The sequence below is a fragment of the Pangasianodon hypophthalmus genome, chromosome 15, assembly GCF_027358585.1.
Source record: "Pangasianodon hypophthalmus isolate fPanHyp1 chromosome 15, fPanHyp1.pri, whole genome shotgun sequence".
NCBI classification, from domain to species: Eukaryota; Metazoa; Chordata; class Actinopteri; order Siluriformes; family Pangasiidae; genus Pangasianodon; species Pangasianodon hypophthalmus.
In genome coordinates, this window is record NC_069724.1 from 18,559,496 (window position 1) to 18,580,889 (window position 21,394).

The 21,394-nt window shown below is 38.5% G+C and overlaps 1 protein-coding gene across 1 annotated transcript in view; it reads right to left on the reverse strand.

Annotated features, from left to right (window-relative positions):
- Nucleotides 1-21,394, reverse strand: part of unc5da (unc-5 netrin receptor Da) — a 181,403-nt gene that overhangs the window by 31,976 nt on the left and 128,033 nt on the right. The window contains exons 3-4 of the mRNA XM_053240305.1: nucleotides 12,211-12,354; nucleotides 12,011-12,114 (exon numbers count right to left, since the gene is read on the reverse strand). Coding sequence (XP_053096280.1) covers nucleotides 12,011-12,114; nucleotides 12,211-12,354 — 248 coding nt within the window. The remainder of the gene's footprint in view (nucleotides 1-12,010; nucleotides 12,115-12,210; nucleotides 12,355-21,394) is intronic.

Here is a 21,394-nt window from a genome sequence, read left to right on the forward strand (position 1 = left end):
AGAAATGCTTTGGAGACATAATTTTTTAGGTCCCAAAAAAGAGGACATGTCTGGGGAAAAGAGGATGTATGGTCACCCTACTATTTGGTGGCTTTTAGATAAGTGTCACACCATAAGATTTTAATCAAAAGTTTCTGACACTCCCAGAACTTTAAATTGACCACTGGTGAGCATGACACATTATGCATTCTATGACCACCACCATCAAAAAAAAAAAAAAAAACTTAAACTAGAAAAAAACCTTTTTCGTATCTTGTTTGTCTTACAATTGTATATAGAACTGCTGACTTTTTATACCATGATCCTAGAGGCATGATATGTCAACCCAATATACATGACAATGTTTAGTCAGTGCCAGAATCAGTGAGAAACTCCACTTCCCAGAACACACTGTGGCCTACAAACATAGCTGCTAAAGACTACAATCCCCACCACAACACTGCACCATCACGTTCACAGTCACCCGAGTTCTAATCATGCACACCTGATCCCAATCACACACCCTATAAATACAGACTCTCACTAACGGCTCATTGTAAAGTAATGTGCAGTGTGTCACTATCTAAAATTACCAAGTGTTGCATTCTGTTTTTAGATATTCTGATTTTTGGGTTTTTGGAAATGCCCTCAAAGTGTTTTTGCTGATTGCCTGACCTTTTGCCTGTTCCTATTCATGGGAACTGCATAAACTGCACTTATATCTGTCTCTGATTTTGACCCATGACAAAGAACATGTTATAAAAAATGGACCATTTATGAAAATATGGCTTATGTACAGTATATGATGATGGATAGATGATATCTGCATAAATGAAACACATATTTATGCAAAATATTGAGCTGAAGGCAGCTCATTGAGCCGGAGAGAGCAAGAGAGGTCAGAAAACAGAATGTTTTAAGACAATTGAACAGAGAAGTATGCATTCATTCTCCACTTCAAGTTCAAAACAGATGGATTTCAGAAGTTCAGAGGTGGTCTAGGCAGTCAGATATGAAGCCTGCTGGACAAATAAAGACCAGGTTCATTAACATGGCAATGTACAGGTCGCTTGCACGGCTCTATGAGACACATTCATTCATTCATTCATTCATTCATTCATCTTCAGTCATTTAAACACAGGGTCATGGTGGTTTAAATGATTAATATGTTCAGGAAACAGAACCAACTAAAACTGTTAGAAAATCCTGAATACTGTGGCCATGTACAATCAAAAACATTAACTGTGGGAGCAGACCAGATTGGTTATACGTTCTGCATGAGCGGGACTGGACAAATGTTCTGTGGCAGCAGGCTTGTGTGGGATTAAAAAAGCAATCACACGCACACTGCCATTTCTCCTCTGCAAAAAAAAAACTTCATCACTTTCAAATGATTTATTAATAACCATTAATTATTTATTAGATATTTATTAGATATTTATTGTACACACCAACACATACCCGAGAGAGAGAGAGAGAGAGAGAGAGAGAGAGAAGGAAAGAGCTGGCTAATTAGCAACTGTGTACCTAACTAGCAAAGAGGCAGAGACATCTGCAGCAGAATCCACCATGAATCAAGACATCAGTATCATTCTATCAGTAGCATACTGACAGAGATAAAGAGGTCTGCTGAACACTTGACAAGAGAGAAAAAGAAAAAGCGAAGCGTTGCTGTACTGATTACATTTCAGGTGCCTCTCAGGTTAGAGTGTGTGGTTTAAGGAGTGCATGAGGAATTCCACAGCTCATAGGTTGAGTGCAGAGGTGAAGTTATGTCCAATTGCAATTGATTTATTTCACTCCCACAGCTGGCCTCTCACCTGCTGATGTATGAGTGTGTGTTTTGAGTATTAAAAACTTTGTGACTTTGGAGCGGATCGGTGAGGACGTTTTCGTGTCCTTGTTCTATGCAAGAGAATTCTGAGGTCGCAAATAAGCAGACACCAGCAGAGACACTCCTTCTCTCTCTCTCTCGCTCACTCTCCCTCCTTCTCCTCCTCTCCCTCTCTCTCTCTCTCTCCGAGGTTTCAGATAATAATGGACATAGAAGGATCGATATTTCAACTGTCAGCTTGTGAGTGGAAAAATGTGTTTCGTGCCCTGTTTGATGGCCAGAGAGAACTCTTTCATCACAAGCTTTCAATTTCACTCTTTTCTCTGTTCCACTCCAAAGGTCCTGAAGAGCTACTGGTTCATCTCCGCTCACTCATTCTCTCTAGAACAGTAGTTAGATGCCTTTCTTTAAAGCCTACTATAATGGTGATTCATCATATATACTTAGGTACACTCATAATACACTGATGATAATGTTGATGATGATGATGATGATGGCATGTTGGTGCTACAGGTACAGTTGCCTTGAGATCCTGATCTCGGGTAACTCTGTGTGTGTGGAGTCACACACAGTCTCCCTGTGTCTGTATGGGCTCTGTGGTTTCCTCCCACATCCCAAAAATGTGCTAGTAGGTAGATGGCCTGTGGTAAACTGCCCCTGGTTGTGTGTTTGGGTGTGTTAATGAATGAGTATATTCGTGTGATACCCTGGGATAGACTGGCATCCCATCCAGGGTGTATTCCTGCTTTGTGCGAAGTGTTCCTGGGATAGACTCCGGATCCAAAGCAAATCTTGCCACAGTCTTAGAAAAAATGATGAATATAGAACTTCAATGGTTCTTCAGTTGTCCCTCTCAGGGATCCCTTAGAGTAAGTATTAAAATTTGTAACGGTCCAGGTACATCAAATTCCTTCCATTCGAAGGTCCAGATAATCAACTAACGTGACTGAATGGCAAAAAGAGATACCTGTTACCTCTTACCAATCATTAATGACTCTTCTTTGGGAAGCTAAGAACCCTTAACCAACCTTCAGAGAGCCCTTGGAAGATTTTTTAAAGAGGGCAGGATAAAGTTGAAATTTGGTGGTGCTGCAGTGTTGTGCTAACCTGCACTTGTATTTCTAACGATGACTGGGTTACTGAACAAACATGAAAACATTAGATTTCAGCAAGCATTTCACAGGCGTAGCATTGAGTTACCATCATGATACTTGAAAAGCGCGTTCTCTTAATGGTCTCTTAAAAACATCTTTCACCAACACTGCATTCAACAGGCACTCGATGCTTCTTACACCCGCCACTACTTCATCCTCCTCAGATGTTCATGACTTAAATAATTAGAACTGGTCATTGAGGGTGCTATTTGCAAAAGGTGCTTGGACCCCGTACATCTCCACTTGCTGCTATATTTACTATAATTTTATCATCATTATTATTATTATTATTATTATTATTATTATTGTTCGTTCTTAATTCAAATCTCTATTCAATTCTCTATTCCTGTATAACCACCATTATCTGTGGAAAACACTCTAATTTGGTAGCAAGGTCTCTCTCTGTCTCCCTGTTTTGTATTCACGACCTGTTTTTGAGGTCTTTGTGGGTCCTTTGAGAGGCTGATGATGGGCCGATGAGATGACAGAAACAGAGGAATTCCGTCCCTTCTTTGTACCTGGGGAATGAAGTAAATTGCACTTTTCTAAGTGCCACATTCATTCAAATTAATGCCCTACCCCGTGATGACGCACCCAACAACCATGCAACTCAAGCGGCTTTTAAACACCTGGCAATACAGTTGAGAATTTGGTGTTAATTTTTCCATAGTTACTGGTAGCCAGGTAGCCATCAGAGAGCTCTACAGCTTTGATGTCACACATGAAGATGAAAGAGTCGAGATCTGAGGTCGCAGCTGTTTAGGAATAAGAGAGAATATCTAACCTATGGGATTGCACAAGGATCAAACCGAATCACAAAGCACCCAGAGCAATTGGGGTGATGGCCAAAATGGCTTTCAAGTAGCAGAGACACAGAGAGATTAAGGCAAGCAGATGCTGGAAACTGTTACAGGTTATGGTTGCATCATCATAAGTAAAGAGAAGTGAGACATTGACAAGCATAAAGGCTATTTTTTTTTTTTTATAATGCAATGAATCAGTGCTAACCTTGGCACCGAAACAAGGCACATTGCCAAACAGGTCAATACAATTAGTGTCAGGTACAAGAGCTCATAATATTGTCATTCTGGAGCTGGAATCCATTGACATTCATTCATAAGGGAAGTGAAAGTGACAGGAAGGCAATTACAGGACTGCACCTTGCTCAATTAAGCCCCAGTTTGTGTGATAGGGCTATATCATTTTGCTGCTATTCACGTCCATGTTTTAAAACGCCTTTTGCCAAAACCGCATTAAAGAAACGAACTTCAACAGGCGCTCGATGCTTCTTACACCCGCTACTACTTCATCCTCCTCAGATGTTCATGACTTAAATAATTACAAATTGTTTTTGCCTCATCAGACAGAATGATTAATTGCATTACACAGAGAAATCTGTGCAGTGCAATTATGGGTTTTCAACGTTATTGGGATATTTATTTTTTGTCTTCCTCATCATGACTGATCGCAGTCATCTCTACCATGACAGATAATATGGCACTTTAATTTCCGCAGTGGCATATCAGTTTTCATTATGCTAAACTTATTATTCATCAGTGTTGATCTCATGACTCGGGTGATAACAATCAACACAACTTTAAATAGAAAAACGAAAAAAAGCAAAGGTCAGAATGTGCCAAAACATTCTCACAAGAGTGGAGTTGGTGACCTTTAAAAAAAAAAATTACACTGGCAAATGCAATGTTTTGTGTTTTCGAGAGAAAAGCAATTAAGCCATAAGGGTCAGAGAAATATTTTATATGATCAACAATCTGGTGATATTTCTTGAACTCTCCATCTGAACTAGCATCTATTCACATTTAGCTGTGTAACATCGTATGGCTCAACCAGACAGGAAGTGATTATGGTTCCATTGTTTTTATTTGCTTGATCTTTAGTCTCTGATTACAGAAGTAGCCATATTTTCCTTGAACAACCCATAAAGGAAGCCATTTTGGAAGCAATCCAGGTGTACCATTCAAACAGAGAGCTTTTTCTCTTGATAGTAAAGCTCACATTGGTTCTGGTAACCACTGATCAGCTCTATTTGCTGTAACCATTTTGGCTAAGTTTCCATTTTAATAGCAGGATCTGGCTTGTGTTCACACAGATAGACTTTCTCTTGACTAAAAGGTGCCATGTTGGCTCTGCTACTGACTGTTGATTAGCCCCAGTGTCAGTTTCTTTTTCACCTTTTTTTTTTCCTTTCCAAAATCATACCCAGCAGTCATTTTGGCACTATTTCCAACATGACATACGGTACATTTAGCCAAATTTTCTGTTTTCAGCTGGCAAGGATAGTCAGAGACCTGAGTTCTGGTATGCTGGGAAACTGGTCAAACCTAAGAATAGCAAAAAGTGTGAATGGCACATCTCAGCTGTGAGTCCTCAGGCTATTACTTCATTCCTCGTCATCCTTTCACTGCAAAGAGATCTGAAGCTGTATCCACAAATTTCCATCACACCTGCTGTTAAACTCATAGTGCTGTAGAAAATCATACAGTGCAGTTGTTGAACTGAGGTAAAACCCTGACTATCAAAGTATGAGGAAAGCATCTCAGAAAAGCAGGGTTAGAAAATTACAGTATACATGTGCTCTTGTTATAGTACTTGAGTACATGGTTCACTGTTAGGGTACTGTTATACAGTACTGTTTACAGTGTAAAAAAAATATGTATGCGTTCAACCCTGGGAGACTGTAAGCCAATTAAATGACAGTATGTGCAAATTTTAAATAATTCATTTTCCAGACCCAATCAAAATTAGGCAGTTTCCTGCTGGACATCTACATTCCCGAGCCAAATTAAACAGCAACAGCAATATCTGAGACAGTGAAGATAGATTAGCATCCCTGACCCAATTTATCAGGTATCTTCAGTTTCAAATGCTTCACAGCTCAACATCCAACCTGCAGAAACATGTTCAGGTTAGCCATTAGCTAACTGATAGACTAGAGCTAGACTAGCAAGCCATATTTTATGATGTTTTACAGTATGAAAGCTCTGTATTACACTTAAGATGTCACTTGGATGTTCTGTAGCAACTGCCTGTTGTGTTAAATATATCTGCTATAGTGCTGCTTTTTCCGTTTCCGGTACGCTAAGAGTACGCTGTGCTCATTTTGGCTGCCACTTCGTACCGGAGCATTTGCTTTTTCTTTTCTTTCTTTTTTTCTGTGTTTGTATGCATTGGCATTTGTATGTTTGATGTTTGTTATCTATTTTAATATTTTGCTGTTTTAATCCCTTTGTCTGCTGGTTGCCAGTCGTGGCGGAACTCCAGACCCAATATTGAGCGTCAGGTTTCCCCAGGCCTTGATCCACCATCCGTGATGTGTGTGTGCCCGATCACTATGGACTACGGTGTGCCTGTTGCTCTCGTCCATGGCAGAGCGTTTTTTATGGTCATTCCGAGTGGTCTCGGGGCTGCTCAGCGCTCTGTGCAGTGGTGTATCCATGGTACGGTGCTCCGAGCGGTATTGCCCAGTGGCATTGTGGCTGTACAGGCTGTGTGGGATATACCTGTGTGTAAGCCTTCAGTGCGACTAAGAGCAGCTACACCATTGAAATTAGGAACTTTTGGAAGGCTCTGTTTTTGTTTCTTTTTGTAACTGTAAAGCAACCATGGGTATGAGAAAGGCACTATATAAATTAATTTTCTTCTGCTTCTTCTTATTATTATTATGATTAATGCCCTATGTAGCTAGGAACATGTATGAATTAACAGTAAATAAAACCTAGCAAGCTGACTGGTCTTTTAGTGCTTTATGTACTAATTTTTCTGAGACCTTGTTGCCTGAAACCCCGACAGCATTTGGCTAAGGAAGCTAGCCAGCTAATGTTACCTTTATTTATATACTGTTGATAATTAAGGTTATGTTCACGTCAGTATAGCGCACTTAAAATAATCATTCAAAAATCCATTTCTCAGATCTCAGAAGACTTGTCATTAGTTGCGTCAATTTTAGACAAGTAAAAAAGTCATTTGTAAAGTAATTACTCGTGTTTTTTTTTTTTACCAGATGTTTTTGTTACTCTTTCTTGAGTAATTTTTACTCTTACCTGAGTAAAAGTGGCTACTTTTTCTTTTACTCAAGTGAGTTACTACAGTAACAGTACTTTCACTCAAGTCACTGTGCCTTACGCTCTTTCCACCACGGTGGAAATGTCAGAAAGATCAGACTCAAAGCTTATTCTAGTCTGGTTTTATTACCCAGGGTTTGCACTAAAGTATAAATTATTGATGACTGTGTCACACCGTGATTCCCAGTGCAGCATTCACTAACTTTTGTAGAGGAAGACAGACAGAAAAGAAGAGAGAATTTACTCTTTTTTTTTCCTTTGAGGAAAAGAGATAACAAGAGGGATGCAAATATTAAAAGAATTATAAAATTGCACTATTGAATGTTCAATTCTGACTGTTCGGAAGGTGTGATGTTGATTAATTGTCTATGTTTAATCAATAATTTAACAGCACGCCCTGTCATGTTACGTGGTATTTCTTACTTATCTTGGGAAAGGAACTTACTGCAGTAGAGAAAAGAAAGAGACAAAAGAGAAAGAAGATAGAACGAGTGGAAGACGCATTTAACTTTTTCGACTTGTCTGATTTGAGTAAAAATATTTACCCGAAGACCACAAATGCAGCATTTGTTATTCTAGGAATATTTAGGACAGTTATAGAGACAATTCTGATACCACAGCAAATAGGAACATACAGCATCATATTGTGCTAAGCATAATTAAAAATTCAGCAGTCCTCTGTTGCATTTCCACCAAACTCTTAGGATATGGACCAAGCATGCATTTAGCAGGTAAAATTTTCCAGACATCCTGATTTGAAGCTAAAAGCTAAAAGTTGCATCTTGTAAAAACTGTACCTTACATTTCTAGTAGGCTGATTTCCAATAAACTCAACAGATAATTGCACTATACAGGTAAAGCATGATTATAGCATGATTTTGCTCAATATTCCTACTGACAACAATTTTTATTTGTACTGGAATAACTTTCAGCTTGGACAAATAAAGTAAATTCCTTGTTTCTACCCAAGTTTGTTTGGTGCTTTATGGTTTTACAAAAGTATTTGAATATGAATTTTTAATATTTGTATTATTTACACGTCATATACACATTAAATATATATATTTTTTCTTTTTCTGTGGTGTATTTAAGATTTTTTTTTTTTACCAACATTTGACTATTATCAAATGTTAATTAAATACATATCTATATGTACATACGTTATAAACAAAGGTATAGCAGAGGAGAACAATTCTGCTACAGCTGAAATAATATTCCAGCAAGGTACCAATGTTATCTTTCTACCACATCTTGCACTGCAGTTCATCACTGATCCTTTTTTCGGCAGCAACAGTGCACATATTTTCATGGTCTATATATTGCTAAAGCAGTTCACATTTACACCCACCTCTACTGCTATTTATGTTTAAGGAACCCATTTGTCAGATTTCCACAAAGTGAAGACTGAAGAGGAAACTTTTCTATGCTGTTGTTAGTGAGTTTCTCTGAAGCTTTTCTTGGCATCTACTGCACACATTATGATGCCCTCGTGGAAAAAATAGGGGTTTTTATCACTTCAAATGATGTTTTTTAAATGTTTCGATTTTTTTATGGGTACTTTGAGGTACCCAACACTGTACAACAATAGAAATAGTCTTATTGAACATGAAACAGAGTAGCATTGACACTTCACAACTCCAGGGTCCACAGTTTAATCCTGAGCTACTGTGTCCATGTGGATTTCCTTTGAGTTCTCCAGTTTCCTCTCATCTCCAAAAACATTCTGCTAGGTGAACTGGCTAGAGTAAATTGCCACTAGGTGTGAATGAGTGTTTTAATGTGTGTGTGTGTGTGTGTGTGTGTGCATGGTGCCTTGCGAAAGTGCTTACTGAAAATGAATGAATGAATAAAGCAGAGGTACACTTTGCATTTAAAGGATTTAACTCCTAGCAACTGGGGTATTTGTACTTTCTTTCTTATTTTAGGTATTTATACTTCATCTGAACATTATTCAAAGCACATACATGTCTCCAATGCCTGAATCTTCTTTAATTTCTATTGATAAGTAACTGAAAATGGCATGCATAGTGGAAAAGAAGATGACTGTGGGGGATTGTCAATTACATCATTCATACTAGAAACAGACCAATCAGTGATTAGGTTTTCTTTAAACGATCCAAAAAAAAAAAAAAAAAAAAATCTGGATAAATGATATGCTGTAAGTCTTACGTCTTAGTAATTTAGTATAATGATCTGTGAAATTTGGCGAAATCAAAAAGGCTACTTTTACTCATTTTCTAAAACCTTTTAAGCTGTGCCAAGATGTAGACATATCCAAGCTGAGAATCTGTCCCTGCTGTAATTCAGACATTTCAGTTGCCGAGCTCCCCTGCTGCTGCAGATTTTATGCCTGATATCTCCAAACTAAAAGCAGTGCTTCTAGACAGCACAATATATGAGCTATCGCCTTGTCTGTAATAAAAGGTGACATCCAAAGACTTACTGTCATAAGAAGTAGAAATCCTTGTTGAAAAGAGAACACATTTTCACAAATGATCTTTTACAACCAGGTCAAATCATTTGCATGAAACTGAAGAACCTCCTGAAGCAGACCAGCTCTTTCTCAGTATTCTTATTCCTAATAAATGATGGATTTATAACTCAATATTCTTATTCCTAATAAATGCTGGATTGTTGCCATGGTACTGCCGCTTAACACATAACTTTCTTCATATTCCACTCTCTCTGTTCACCACAGCTTTGCTCGTGAGAAGTGAAGTAGATGTTATCACTTTCTATCTGATCTCCCACTGCTAGCAGAACTGCCCGCTCTCAGAGACCTAATTCCATGATAGAGAGACACCAATTCCTACCTCCGAGGCCACAGTGGCCTGAACACACTAACACAACACAACTTATCTAGGTTTTCATCAAATACAAAAAGAAAACTGAAAATGAAAACAAGAAAAAAGGTCTCTATCTTTGTGCTAGTTAAAGCATAATTTGTTGGTATAATGCCAGCATATTGCTAATTTGCTAGTTAGAAATAACAGCATGTTCACTGATGTGGATGGAACGGCACAACAGGGGGTGTGGCATTTGAAATCTAACACAGGGTGTTTTTGAAACTAGGAACTAATTTATGTAAGCTCCGTTCTAGAGTGCTCACACATGCACAACAAGTTAGAAACCTTAAAGTGAAATATAATCATAAAGAAAATGTCTGCTTTTTAAAAACAGTACCCCAGGATACTCTCTATGCTCTAGGGTCCCTGGTTCGATCCTGTGCTCCTGTGTCTTCCGCATGTTCCGCATGCATTGCTACGTGCATTTTTTCTGTTCTAGTCCTGATTCTGCCCTGTCCTGTCATTGGTTGACTACCCTAATGTGTTCACCTGTTCTGTGTTAAGCTTTTGAGTAGTTTGTTTTTTTATACCCTATTGTTTCTTATTGTGCATTCTTGTATCATTAAGTTCTAAGTCCCATTTTCTAGTTTCTGTGTAAGTCTATTTTTGATGTGTCTGTTTTTTCAAATTTGTTCATGGATTCCAGTTTATTGTTTATTATAGCAAAAAGCCTAAAGAGAGTATTGAGCCTTGGAGAGGCCACAAAAAGAAATCTTTTTTTTTTGTTGTTCATTTCATGTGCTCAGCTTAATCTAACAGCCATGAGGTCTCGAAATCGCCATGTGTGCACATTTTACTTTATTCATGCTCTCAATTTTTGTATTTTAGGTTCTCACATGAATAAACCCATGTTTAGGTCACTTTGTACTCTCCTCCAAATGCTCACAAAATGCCCCGTTACTGGGGCTGGTGTGAACGTGGTAAAGCACATATGCCTTTAATGTCTTCTTATGAGTTCTCTTGCTCACAATAATGCCATGGAAGGTGTGTGTTCTGAATGCTCTCAGTATCTCTATAAAGTTTGCTTTAATTATATATAAAGTATACTTTAAATTATACTCTATAAATGACTTATGATCAATAACTGACTGAATTGTGGGCATGTTATCTGTAGAAGAGAGTACGCATTATCCAAAACATGCAATTTTATTAATATGAGAATTTGAAATAGGGAAATGAGAGAGTGGCCTCGATTTTTTTCCCCTCATGGCCTTGCTAAACTAAACTGCACACACCAGGGATCTGTAAGAGAGAGTGTATGTGGGAGATATGTTTGGGAAGTAGAAGCACGTGCGACAAATGACACACACACACACACACACGCCTTCATATTCCACTCAAACCAGTGAAAAGTTAATGAGAAGCTAAATGTAGCCAAAAAGGAGAAAAACAGAGCAAGTGAAAGTAATTTTCAATGATACATGACAGGAGTGAAACATTCTGTCCTTACAACCCTAAAAGGGAGTGACAGAAAGACAAAGAGAAAATGAGAGAGCGTATTATTCTCAGAATGGCTGGCAGTTCACATTCCTTATCGTGATAACACAGACCAGCTCTTAGCCACTAACCCTCATTGTGGAAAAACCAAACATTTCATCTTTTCATAAGGTAAAGAATGTTAAAAATGGATTGGATTTAAATGCATTTTCGGAAATTACATTTTGGGACGACTACAGCATACAAGTCATATATTTGAAAGGTATTCTATATTTTAAAAAAATAAAGAAAAATACAGGAATACAAGAGGAAAACTAGACATTGCATGCTACCACAATGCTCCATTATGAACAGTGCAAAGCTTTAAAATGGAAAATGAATATGAGGTCATACTTAAAAAGTAAGAAAATAGAAAAATCTTAGTAAGAAAATAGATTTTATATATACATATAAAGAAAACAACAAACAAAATAACCATTGGCTCCCCATAACATTAAAAAAAAAACACTCTGCATGCTTATTTAATATAAAATGGGTAAGATAAAACTGTCAAATTATTTTCTTTTTACCAGTGCGACTAAACTTGTCCCTGGATAAAACATTAATTAAACTTGTGTGTGGGGGTTTATATATTTATTTTTTGTTAGTATGTCTTGACCGTTTGTTTGTTTAACTAACCTCAGCTTGAGGAACTCCCTCTGGAGGACGACAGTGGAGGACGATCATGCCTTTAATCGGCACCTCTATCCCCTGTGGCTCCTGCTCAAAGTTCTTCCTTAGGTCTGAAACACACACACACATATATATATATATATATATATATATAAAATATGAAACGTTTAGCCAGATAAAGATAAATGATGTGTAGAGGCACTGACATGCGATGCGGACTGTGGCTTTGCGGCTCTTGGACGTGCCCAGGTGACTCCAGGCCACACACAAACACCAGTAATCCTCCGGACCATGAAAATCTTCCACCTGCTGCCGAGAGACATTTATCATCACTTCACGAATCTTCAGACCTGAAGAGAGAGAGAGAGAGAGAGAGAGAGAGAGAGAGAAAATATGTATGGGTAGATATGTGTAATTGGTTATACAATATGTTCAACATTCAACAGACTCCATATTTATATCATGGAAATTTCAAAATATCAGAACTGTCTTTCTTAGGAAAAAGTTGACGGGGCTGAATTTTCTGCCTCAGTTAGATAATAATATATTAGAGTAAGGGGCATTACATCTCAGTTCTCATTTGCTGCCTAACACCCAATGTTTCCAGGACAGACTCCAGATCCACCACAACCCTGACCAGGATAAAGCGGTTACTCAAGACAACGTATACAAAAATGTTTGATTTCATTATTTCAGAAGAAGAAGGCATCTTTGCTTTATAGTATTTCATTACATATGCCTAAGAATTTTGCACAGTATATACATATATATATATATCCCTTAAAGCAGCAAGGATGCCTGCTGTACCACCATTCCACCCAGTATCTATCTATCTATCTATCTATCTATCTATCTATCTATCTATCTAATAGTTGTAAAAAGTAGTAGATACCAAAAATAACAGCCTTGTCTGTTTCAGTTCAATGTAGTAAAAGCTGAAATTAAACCATTTTAGACTACAAGTTATGCAAATGTTTATGTGAACAGTTGTAGGAAATAAAAGTCAATAACAACTGAAAAGTTGATGAATAGATTTCAATCCAATAAAGAAGCTAAAATTCAACAGGTTTGGTAAATCTCTTTTATAAACCTGTGTATTCATAAGCATAGAAGATAAAGGCTAACATTTTTTTGTTTGATTCAATACACCCATCAGTGAACCATCAGTGTGTTTCAGTGAACTGCAGAATAAGATAAAAGTCAACAGTTTCAACTGACTGAGAACAGCCTCCCATTAATTTTGGACTTGTCTGACATAGTCAATCATTACCAATCATCATCTTTTTCACCTTTGTATGACTTATAATTCCCAGGACATTTGCACAATTTTTCTGGTGGATCAGGGTGGGATTGAACATTTAAACTTTTCCATGCAAGTCACGGCACAACTGTATCACTGCCACAGCTCATAGCACAGCCGTCACCGATTTGTTATAGTAGTTTTATCAACGCTGTGCAGGCCTGCTTCTTTAGACTGCACACACTAAAAAGTAACCATTTGGAAGAGGTTTCACATTTTCATGTCTGGTTGTGAGCTCAAATTTGCAAAATAAATCATGGCATTTACACTTAACACTACTACTAGTCCATTTCTGTTGGATCATTCATGTTAGTACACTTGGGCACTTTTCTCTAGTATACTGATACTGGAATTCAGAAAGGGATGTGAGGTTTATTACACACTCGGTTCTGAGCTGTCAATGTATATTTATGATCAGTTATTTAGCATTTATTCATTTATCTTCAGTAACCGCTTTATCCTATTTTTTAAAATCCTATTTGCTGGTGGTGGATCCAGAGCCTATTCCAGGAGCACTGGGTGCGAGGCAGGAATACACCCTGGATGGGATGCCAAATGCCATAAATGTAATCCATCACACTCATTCACACACTCATTCACACCTTTGGAGCCTGCATATTTTTGGGAGGTTGTTTGAAACTGGAGAACCCAGAGGAAACCCATGCAAACACAGGGAGAACATATAAACTCCATACATGCAGTAACCTGGTCCAGTGTTTATGATGCGTGATTTATTAAAAGTAATAAGGTAGTTAGGTATTTAGAGGTTAATCAGTGTTTAGGTGTTTAAAAAAGGAAGTATAAAATAAAAAAACATTTATCTGCCAATTGTAGTAGCACATACTGGCATATTGTTACTAGTGTATATGATGTTAAATGGTCATTAATCAATCCAGTCCACATCCTAATCTGTATTTTGTATACTTTATTTAGCAATTTAGCAGTATGGAGTAGGAAAGGAAGGGCTAGTATAAAAATACATGAAAAAAAAGTCTGTTTTCAGTAGGATAAACCAAGAAAAGAGAGCGAGAGAGAGAGAGAGAGAGAGAGAGAGAGAGAGAGAGAGAGAGAAAGCATAACAGGGGGATTGGAAATGAAAAGAGGAGTACTAAATAAATGGGGAATTCAGTCAGGTTGGGACTCAGAGCATCTATAATCCTTTAAATCTGACTGATTTCCTCTTAGCCTGTGCCAACTCCACAGAGAGAGAATGACAGATAAAGAAAGAGAGAGAGAGAGAGCTTATAGATAACAGACACACTCAAAACGCTACCTGAGTTTAATATAATCTGGATATATATATATATATATATATATATATATACCTTACCGTAGGTGAGACATATTAGACAGCAAGTGAAACCGTCAGTTCTCAAAGCTGATGTGTTGGAAGCAGGTAAAATGGGCAAGCGTGAGGATCTGAGCGAGTTTGACAAGGGCTAAATTGTGATGGATAGACGACTGGGTCAGAGCATCTCCAAAACGCTAGCTCTTGTTGGGTGTTCCCGGTATGCAGCGGTCCCTACCAAAAGTGGTCCAAGTAAGGACAGGGTCATGAGCGCCCAAGGCTCACTGATGCGCGTGGGTAGCGAATGCTAGCCTGTCTCATTCGATCCCACAGAAGAGCTACTGTAGTACAAATTGCTGAAAAAGTTAATGCTGGCTATGATTGAAAGAACACACAGTGCAGGGTGGTTTGCTGCGTATCTGGCTGCATAGCCACAGACCGGTCAGATTGCCCATGCTGACCCCTGTCCACCGCCGAAAGCACCTACAATGGGCAGGTGAGCATCAGAACTGGACCATGGAGCAAAGGAAGAAGGTGGCCTGGTCTGAGGAATCACGTTTTCTTTTATATCGTGTGGACGACTGGGTGCGAGTTCATCGCTTACCTGGAGAAGAGATGGCACCAGGATGCACTATGGGAAGAAGGCAAGCCGGTGGAGGCAGTGTGATGCTCTGAGCAATGTTTTGCTGGGAAACCTTGGGTCCTGGCATTCATGTGCATGTTACTTTGACACGTACCACCTACCTAAACATTGTTGGAGACCAAGTACACCCCTTCATGGCAACAGTAAATGGTTTGAGGGACATGACAAAGAGTTCAAGGTGTTGACATGGCCTCCAAATTCCCCAGATATCAATCCGATCAAGCATCTGTTGGACGTGCTGGACAAACAAGTCTGATCCATTGAGGCCCCACTTTGCAATTTACAGGACTTAAAGGATATGCTGCTAATGTCTTGGTGCCAGATACCACAGCACACCTTCAGAGGTCTTGTGGAGTCCATGTTTTGACGGGTCAGAGCTGTTTTGGTGGCACAACGGGGGTCTACACAATATTATAATTATATAGTAAAGAATGTGTTATTGTCATTTTGTAGATTGTAAATACTGTTGTGGTTCATGTGCTGCCGTAGTGTGTCTCTGCGTAAGTATTCCCCATTCTTGTTACAACCTTATGCAAGCCAGTGTAAGTGCTGTTCGGTATATAGTAGTGTAGTAGGTGTGAATTTAGTAGTGTAGAGTGTATGAATTTGTGTGCGCATTTTTCTGCCTTGCGTCCAGTGCGCCTGGGATAGGCAACAGATCCACTGTGACCCAAACTAGGATAAAGTGGTTACTGACCATGAATGTATGAATGGTGCCTGAAGACTCAAAGACATCCTAATTAGTATATTTCAGGCATGTCTTTAATTGGTGCTTTGCCAAGTTTTCATATCTGTCTGTTAGTTAAGAGTATATTAATGAGACAGTGATCAAAGTGTCCTAAAATTGCACAGGATGCAATGTGATATTCATTGTGTTACTGTCCCTTATGGGCCTGTTATACACTGATTATCCATTTCACTTCTTATACTGTATATCTCACCTTTTTTTCAAGCTTGAGGTGGGATACATACTCTGAAAATAATCCTGTCGAGAATAAAGTAAAAAAAAAAATCAACAGTATGAACACTATAGTATCAGTATAGAAGCCTTGAGAAAAAAAGAGGGGAAAAAAACCCACTTTCTATCCATCCATATTGGCAAGCAGCCTGACACAAAGCTTAACCAAATGCAGCCAAAGTGGAATAAGTCCCCATTGCAGCACCTGGTATTAATCAGTGCAACAGCTGAGAGACTTTTTATTGTCAAGAACATGAACATATTCGCAAACATGGCAAAAGAACTGCTTTCTGTACTCAATATCGGAGCTGAAAGACTGTAGCTATGTATATATCAGAGCTGAATATCAGATATCAGCTCAGATATCAGAGCTGAAAGACTGTAGCTATGTATATGAAGAATTGAGATTTATTAATGAAATGGGATTAATGGCAATAAGCAGGACAACTTCAATTATTTGTCCCAAATAGCCAGTATAGATACAAATCTTAAAACTGTGAATACTGTATATTAGTTATTACCGTGCATTTTTGATCACAGATGAAAAAACAGCTGGCCCATGTGGTCAACGTTGGTGTGAAACTTTAATTGTTTGCCAATTAACTATTGTGTTTTTTTTTCATACATTATCATCAGTTATCAGTCAAAGAATATTTAAGAATAAAGACTTAAACTGTAATTTTAAATTGATAATGCAGGCTAAATACAATACTCTAATAAGTCTACTTTGAAAAATAGCTAATCACACAGTTTAACTGTTGAACTACTGCTATAGTGTTATATGGCTAGGTTATGCTGATAGGTTTGCAGATGTTCTAACAGATATCTAACAATTTCTTACTAAGCCAGCAGTTGTCCCTGTGTACTTCAAGATGACTACTATCATCCCTGTGCCAAAGAAATAATCTGCGTCCTGCCTCAATGACTACCAGCTCCTAGCACTCACACCAATCATCATGAAGTGCTCTGAGTGACTAGTCAAGAAACACATAAAGAGCAGTCTTCCCACCTCACTGGATCCACTTCAGTCCACCTACCCGGCCAACAGCAGACACCATATCCTCTGCTATATCTGTCCTGGACAAAAACTACAATTATGTGTGAGAATGCTCTTCATAGAGTTTAGTTCAGCATTCAATTCAATCATCCCACTGTGAGTTATAGAAATAGCTGCTGAGTAGCCTGCTGAGTTTGAACACATTCCTCTGCAACTGGATCCTGGACTTTCTGACTGGGAGACCCGAGTCCATCAGGATCAGCAACACCACCTCCAGCAGCACCCCAAAAAAATGGCACTCCCCAGGGCTGTGTGCTCAGTCCCCTTCTGTTTACAATGCTGACTGTTTTACTAAAAGTAATAAGGTTTACTGTTTACAATACTGTGGTTTGATGATTGTGCTCAAACCACAAGTTTGCTGATGACACTACAGTCATCAAGGAGTCATTGTTGTTGCTGATGACAATATGGTAGTGGGCATCAACAGCAACAATGAAAAGTCAGCATACAGGGAAGAGGTGGGGCTCACAGACTGGTGCAGAGACAACAGTCTATCACTCAGTGATAGACTTCAGGAGATGTAGTCCTGGTAACTGGTCATGGCATCAATGGCACCATTGTGGGTAGAGTGAAAAGGTCCTAGGTGTGCACAGCATAGAGGACCTCACCTGGATCCTCAGCACCTGCCTAGCCAAGAAATCCCAGGAGTGCCTTCACTTCTTGAGGAGAGCAAACCGCCTCCCTTTCATTATTACCACTTTTTACAGGGGAAGCATAGAGATAGTCCTGACCAGTTGTCTCATGGTCTGGTACGGGAACTACACTACCTCAGATCATAAGGACAGCTGAGTAGATCATTGGGGTCTCTCTACCCAGCAGCAACTCCTCTGACCACAAACACTGCATCTGCAAGGCCTCTAGCATACCTCTCTCATGAGGCCTCCAGCATTCCTCTCTCATGAACCCTCCTGTCATCTGTCATCACCACCAGACTTCGCATGAGCTTCTTCCCTGAGGCAGTCAGACTACTCAACACACTACTGCCCCCAACACCCAAAAGGACTAGTCGAATCCCTTGTGAACTCCCACCCTAGAACAAACATCACTGCACACCTACACTTATTTAATGGAAAATGCTACTGTGCTGTTATGAGACATTGCTTACTACCAGTCTTTTTATTGAGTCATATGGTTATAATATCGTGAATTTTTCATCATGTCCCAGCTTTAAATCAAATGCAAATCAAGCATTCAGTGTTGGGGAAATTTGGCTGCACTGATAAAGAACAGTGGAGCTGGAGTGACTCTGAACAAACAATATAAATCATCATTTCAGAATGTGTAAAAAGAGACGGTGTGCCTGTGGCCCAAATGCAGATGAAGCAAAACTAAAGCATGACTAATTGGATATAAATATGCCTTGGCTCAGAGTCTGTCCATCAGTGCCAATACTACTGATTTGGCAAAAGCTGTGAATAACTAGCCATGGTGTAATACAATGTCATTTATGACCATAATACATTACTCTAGATATAAAACAGATGAGAGGAAAAGAGCTGTGTACTGTATTTCTGGCAAATGCTGCACTCAATGCTACATGGAAAAAAAATAAACAAAGATTGACTGATAATTTCTTTGAGTAGCTTTAAATGATCAGAATAATAGGAATTCCTGTTAAACATTAACATGTTTAATTATAACATATTATTATTCTAGACAATTGTGTGCTTCCAAGTTTGTACCAACAGTTTGGGTAAGAAACACATATGGGTGTTCTGGTTAAGGTGTCCATATACGTTTGGTCATATAGTGTACGTAATAGTTTGAGTCATATTTTACTCCTTTGGTTATAGTTAGTTTTTGTCTAGATTTTTCAGTAGATTAGTTGATTTTAGTCAACTAGACCTGAACAATTTGGTCAGTGAAGTCATTTTCCCATAAAGTCCCCCAATTCCATAAGCTTGACTTTTGGGTGCAATGAAGTCACTTGTCTAGTCCTGTTCTCTTTCACTCGTTATTTAGAGTGCCTCAAGCGAGATACAAGGACACATCTATCTCCCTCTTTTAGTGTTCCTTTCTAAGTCTGTCTACTTCTATGATGTAGACTTGAAGGGCATTAGCAATACTGTATCTTTGTATGGTCACGCCATTAAATCTAATTTTAATAAAAAAAGGCAAATGTTAAAGGTACAAGTCACCTTAATATATGATAGATCTGATAAAAAATCTCTCTTTCTTGCATCGTGTGTCTGTGTTTGTGCATTAGCTATGACAAATCATGCTGGTCTGCAGAGAGATTTCAACTGATAAGAGGATTTATAGGTCTGTAGACCCATTTGGCACACAATTTATGTATGTTTTTGTGTGTGTGTGTTGTTTAGGGATGTGCAGCTTTACTTAAAGGGATTACCAAGCTTGATTCATCAGGCGGATTGGAATGTACACATACAAACACGCAGACACACAGCATGGTACTTAAGGGAAATGTTAGTCCCTTAGACAGTCTCTCTCTCGCTCTCTCTCTCACTCTCTCTCTCACACTCTCTCTCCTTTCCTTTTCTCTACTCAGCTATTACTCGGCAAGTACACAAGTCCTCAAGTCCTATCTGTCTTCTTTCATCCCTCAATCCTTCCTCATCCACTTTAAATCTCACTTTAAAGCTTATTCCTCTTTTCACTAACTCTTTAAATCTCTTGTCCACTCTGTCTTTCTTGCTAGCAGGGGAATCAAAAGTTCAACAATTCCTCAAGATACACACATACACACACAAATGTCTGTCTTACTACCCTTGTGAGGACGTTCAATTGACATAATTATTAACACAGCTATAATTAATTCTATGCTAAACCTAAAATAACCCTAACCTTAACCTCAGTAACCTAAAAGAAGCCTTTTGGCTAAAGTTTTTTGTTTAAAAAAAAAAAGTTTTCCTTGTGGGGACTAGCCAGATGTTCCCAGAAGGTCAAAACTGTAACTGTCAGATATTCCTATCCTTGTGGGGACATTTATACACATTTATACTCTATACACAGCAGGGGAATTAAATGTTCTTCATGACCTTTTTTCTCTAACTAAACATTAACCTAGGAATCATATTTGTCATATCAACCAGTTCATATCAATTTATTTGTCTTTTCTGTAACTTTCTAAACTTCTAAACTAAAGATGTTTTTAAAAATGCGTCACTTGCCATGGTTTTCCAAAAGCCATAATGGATTTGAAATTAAATATAAATACCTGACCGTTTTATGAACCCAGACAATGCCTTCCTGTCTTCGACTCACCTGTCAGAAGAGACCTTATACATATTTTATAGCATGAATCCTTAATTCTCCCAAAGTGTTCGAAACGCTTTTGTTCCTGGAAACAGCGCCATCAGTTCATGCTCTTTTTTTTTCACAAACATTGTTTCATCTACAGCTCTAAAAATAATATGGGCATTTAAGTTGTTGTGGAAAGCAGGAAGTGACTGCTTTTATAGAACCCATTTTGAAAAGCATTTTGACTTAGGTAGTAAGGTTTCAACCTGGTTGACAGAGTATTGTATATTTTTATTGTACTTTTTAGTTTTTCTGTAGTCAGCAATGCTAAGCAGAACTTTTTGTCAGTAATGCTAAGCAGAACAGTTAGTCAACAATGTCAAGCAGAACAGATGCTAAGCAGTGAAGCTAGTTAACAATGCTAAGCAGTACAGCTAGTCAACAATGCTAAGTGGAACAGCAATGTTAAGAAGAACTATTAGATAGAAGTGCTAAGAAGAATGGTTAGTCAACAATGCTAAGCAGAACAGTCACTCAACAATGTTTAGCAGAACTGATAGTCAACAATGCTAAGCAGAGCCGTCACTCAACAATGTTTAGCAGAACTGATAGTCAACAATGCTAAGCAGAACAGTCACTGAGCAATGTGTGTTACTCAATAATGCTAAGCGAAACATTTAGTCAGCAAAGTGTAAGAGGTGTTTGTCAACAATAAGTGGAACCATTAGCAAAGTGTAGCAGAACTGTTAGTCAACAATGCTACATGGAACAGCTAGTCAGCAATGTGTAGCAGAACTGTTAGTCAACAATGCTAAGCAGAACAGTCACTCAGCAATGTGTACGGCAGAACTGTTAGTCAACAATGCTTAGCGGAACAGTTAGTCAGCAACGTGTACGGCAGAACTGTTAGTCAACAATGCTTAGCGGAACAGTTAGTCAGCAA